This window comes from Jatropha curcas, chromosome 6 (assembly GCF_041381405.1).
Source record: "Jatropha curcas cultivar XTBG-Jc1 chromosome 6, XTBG_Jcur_1.0, whole genome shotgun sequence".
NCBI lineage: Eukaryota > Viridiplantae > Streptophyta > Magnoliopsida > Malpighiales > Euphorbiaceae > Jatropha > Jatropha curcas.
The window spans coordinates 8,403,009-8,407,318 of record NC_143156.1 but is presented as its reverse complement, the minus strand read 5'-3'; the positions used below and the strand labels follow the sequence as shown (position 1 = coordinate 8,407,318).

The window sequence follows — 4,310 nt, the reverse complement described above, 5'->3', positions numbered from 1 at the left end:
TAAATACATATAATAATTAGACATTTAAAAAATTTTTTATATTTTATTTATTAAATATTTAATTCTTTCAGGATATAGATAAAAAAAGAAAATATATTCTTTTTATTAATATTTTTATATTTGTATGATTTGATTGGATATAATTTTAAAAAAATTTTCAAATAGAATATTTATGATATTTTATTTAAGAGAGAGATAAAAAAAAGTATGTTATTTTATTAATATTTTTCTTTGTTTTTGTAAGATTTGATTGGATATATTTTTTAAAAAGTAAATTTTCAAATAAAATTTATCTAATTAAATCTGGAACTGTAAATAGTTAAAAATTTTAATTTTAAAAAAATATAATATTTTATTGATATATTTATATATCTATATATGTTGAAACGTTTTTTATTATGTGAGTTTTGAAAGAGCTTTATGCTTAATAATAATTTTTTTTCGTTACTGAATAATTTGTAACTATTATCATTTTAATTTAGTAAGAGATGTATATCTTCCTTGCAATAAATAATGACCTATTGATTATTAAATATTTTTAATTTTCTTGATATTTTTTTTTCTTACGTCTTAAATTTGTTTGACTTAAAAAAAAATAGTGTTTAGAAAATTTTAAAAAAAGATAGAATTATATATTTCTGTTTGAGTCACTTTTTTGGTTTTCAAGAATTTGTATATATGTGTATATATTCATTTCTTTAATGTACCGGATAAGTACTGTAGCCAAAGTGATTTTCATTATCAATTCAAATCATTTTCTCATTTCTTTTTTTTTTTACCTAGGAGTAAAAAATAATTTATTATTATTTTTCATTATAGTTGTATATAGATATTAATTTGAGGTTGAAAGTAGAGAGTTGAAGATTAGGTGATGACTTGATTTTCTTTTAGGGCACCTATTAAGATTTTAAAAAACTGTATTATAAATTAGGGACTAAAAGATTAGGTAGTTGAACTTTATTCTGAAAACACTTTATTATATAAACATAAAATTAAGTACATAAGAAATAACATTGCAAGTAGTTTGTATGACAAACTACTTTAGGGCACCTATTAAGATTTTAAAAAACTGTATTATAAATTAGGGACTAAAAGATTAGGTAGTTGAACTTTATTCTGAAAACACTTTATTATATAAACATAAAATTAAGTACATAAGAAATAACATTGCAAGTAGTTTGTATGACAAAGTGTAATATAAATTAACCTTTTATATTTATTTTATCATAAACAAAACTTATGCATTAATATTATATAGATAAAAAATAAAATATATTAAGGGTATAATCAACGTGCAATACATCTTGCAAAATACCAATAATATATAAGAAAAATAGAATAATAAGCAAATAAAATGACACTAACGTAATTACGCATAAGATCCATTTGCTTGAAAGCAGAATTTGATGATTATATTGAAAAATAATTCATTATATATTAACTCAATGACTGAAATTATTTGCAGAATTATCTATTTGAAAATTCAAATTCTAATAAAAACTTATAGAATATAGAATATAGTACATGGATCTTCTTACATATTTCTAATAACTTAAAAATTAAAATCGCAATTTATTATTTGGAGAAAGAGCATCATACGATCTAGGAGGTGGAGCAACAGCAACCTTTGATTGCTCCGTTGCCGTCGCTGTTGAACTCAGAAACCCATTTTTCCGGCAAGGAACAATGGTCAATGACTTTTCATTTGGACATTTTCTGTTCTTTGAAAAGAAATCTCGACATTGAGCTGCTGATCTCTGATCTGGAAGATCCAAAATGCAATTCTTTCTAACATCAAGTCTCTTCGCCTTGATCAATTTCCTACACTCAGGTCCAACCTGCGTAAAATAATTCCCTGATAATGACAAATTTTGCAGCGTTTTCAGCTCGCAAACCAGTTCCGGCACCGGACCATAAAATTCATTCGTGGCTAAATTCAGAATCTCTATTTTAGGCAAACAACCAAAAGAATGTGGTATTGGACCAGTAAGCTTATTACGGCTTACATCAAAAACAGTAGCTTTCTTCAAGTTTCCAATCTCATATGGCAAGCACCCAGTGAAACTGTTATTCAGGAAAAGCACTTCAATTAAATTTTTAGCATTGCCAATGCTTTTCGGAATTGGGCCGGAAAACATATTATTAGCGAAAGTGACATATAACGCCGCCGTATTTCCGATGTTGTCAGGAAGCTGTTGGCTGAATTTGTTGTTGTTGAGGAAAAGTACATCTAAGTCTAAATTGAAGGCTCCTGCTGGGACCGGACCGAAAAAATTGTTGAATCTGATATCTAAGAAGGTTAAATTTGTGGCTTTTAGAATTTGTGACGGAAACTCGTCGGAGTACTTGTTATTGCTGATATCAAACTCGTAGAGGAAATTTATGTTGTCGATGGAAACTCCTTTTGGTACTTTTCCTGTGAAGTTGTTGGAGTTGGCGTGGAAGATTGCCAAGTCTTTTAATTCACCAAGGAAATCCTCGATTTTTAACTTAGGGCCGTTGAAATTATAGCCGTTGAAGTCTGCTGCTGCTACTGAAAACACGCTGGTGTCAGGCCTTGTATCACAAAAAAAGCCTTTATATCCTTTACAGACATTCTTGTTTTTCGGGTCCCATGATTTTTTTATGCCCTGCGGATCGTCAGTAATTAGCTTGCTGAATTGCTGAATTGCATTATAATCTCTAATGAGGTTTGGAGTTAGAGTTGTAGGTGGAGGCGGAGGAGAAGGAGAAGGCGGAGGCGGAGGCGAAGGAGAAGGCGGAGGAGGAGGAGAAGGTGGACGTGGACGTGGAGGTGGAGGCGGAGGAGGAGGGATTGGTTCAGGGCATATAGGTGGGGGTGGGGGTGGTGGACATTCTTCAGGTTGAGGAGGAGGTGCATACTCTCCGTTTTCAGGCGAAGGAGCATAGCCGCCGCCGCCGCCAATGATTATCTCTAGAGATTCTCTTTTTGACCCGACCGCAGCATTCTGAGCAGCTAGATTATACACGAAAGAAGAATGAAAAATGAGAACCAAAATTAGAAATAAGCAAGAATGAGAAATGCTAGCCATCTATAAGAGTGGGAAAGCTTGAAGGACTGTACTAAAAATGGAGGAATATTTATAGGAATGTTGAGAAAGAGAGAGAAGACCATAGTTGAAGCAAGTCAACATTCACGAGCGTTACAGAGGATTTCCTTCCGCTTGTTGAGCTCTCATTTTCAAGAGACATATTTTATTTTATACATACACATATACGAATAAAAAATAATAATTATAAAAAAAATTGTATAATTTCCTAAACTCTAGTGGAAAGTAGGCATGGCCGGTTAAGTGAACCGCCGGTTCGAGATGTTTAAAATTTTGAACCGGAACCGATCCTTGAACCTCCGGTTCCGGTTCCGGCACGGTTCAGCACGGTTCCGGTGAACCGACGGTTCAAATTACGGTTCCGATTCGGTTCCGACATTACGCAAATTTTTAAAAAAATAATAAAATTTTTGATTCCGAATTCATGAATAAATAATAATTTTAAAATGTTTAAATTTTATTAACTAAATGAATTATTATAAATTTTAAAAGAAAAACATCTATTAACTAACTTAGAACTATTATTACATTAAATTTTCAAATTTTGCTAATTTACTAATATAAAAAACTATAAATGGAATATAAAATTAATGGAATGAGTTGAAAATTATTATTTTCAAATATTAAGAAAAATATTTAAAAAATAAAATGAAGTAAATTTATGAATGGAAAAATTTGAGATTAGAGAAAGAATTTGGAATTGGACGTGAGAAAATAAAAAATAAACAATAGATAATTCCAACATTAGGGAAAATAAAGCAATAGAAAAAATAATGAACTATGGAAATTTGAGAGAATTTTGATTGAGAATAAGAGAAGAGTTAGGATATAATTGATTGTGAAATAAAAAAAATCATCAACTCATCATATTTATACATGTGTCTCATTTATTAGTTTTCCAAATTGTCCCTTATATAATTTAGTAAATTACAGTAAATAAATAAATAAATGATTAAAATGAATAAAATTTATTTACCAAAAAATAAATAAAAAACACCTATCATATCAAAAACTATCCATTACACTCTTTTTTTGTATACTTGAAAGTATTTTTTTTATATAAATCAACTATTCATGTACCATTTTTTATATAAATTAAGTCAAAAAATGTGTATTTTTTTCACAATTTTTTATAACTCATATACCATTTTACTTCTCTTCACCATAAATCAAATCAACTACAATCAAATCAATTGATATAAATTTTTTTTATAAAAATTTTAAGCTACAATTTTTTGT

General features: G+C 28.9%; 1 protein-coding gene across 1 annotated transcript; it reads right to left on the bottom strand.

Moving 5' to 3' along the window:
- Positions 1–1,410: 1,410 nt before the first annotated feature.
- LOC105628135 (uncharacterized protein At4g06744) lies at positions 1,411–3,193 on the bottom strand. Its single transcript, XM_012209522.3, has one exon. The coding sequence runs from the start codon at positions 3,051–3,053 to the stop codon at positions 1,560–1,562; it is 1,494 nt and encodes a 497-aa protein (XP_012064912.1). The 5' UTR covers positions 3,054–3,193; the 3' UTR covers positions 1,411–1,559.
- Between the last annotated feature and the right edge of the window lie 1,117 nt (positions 3,194–4,310).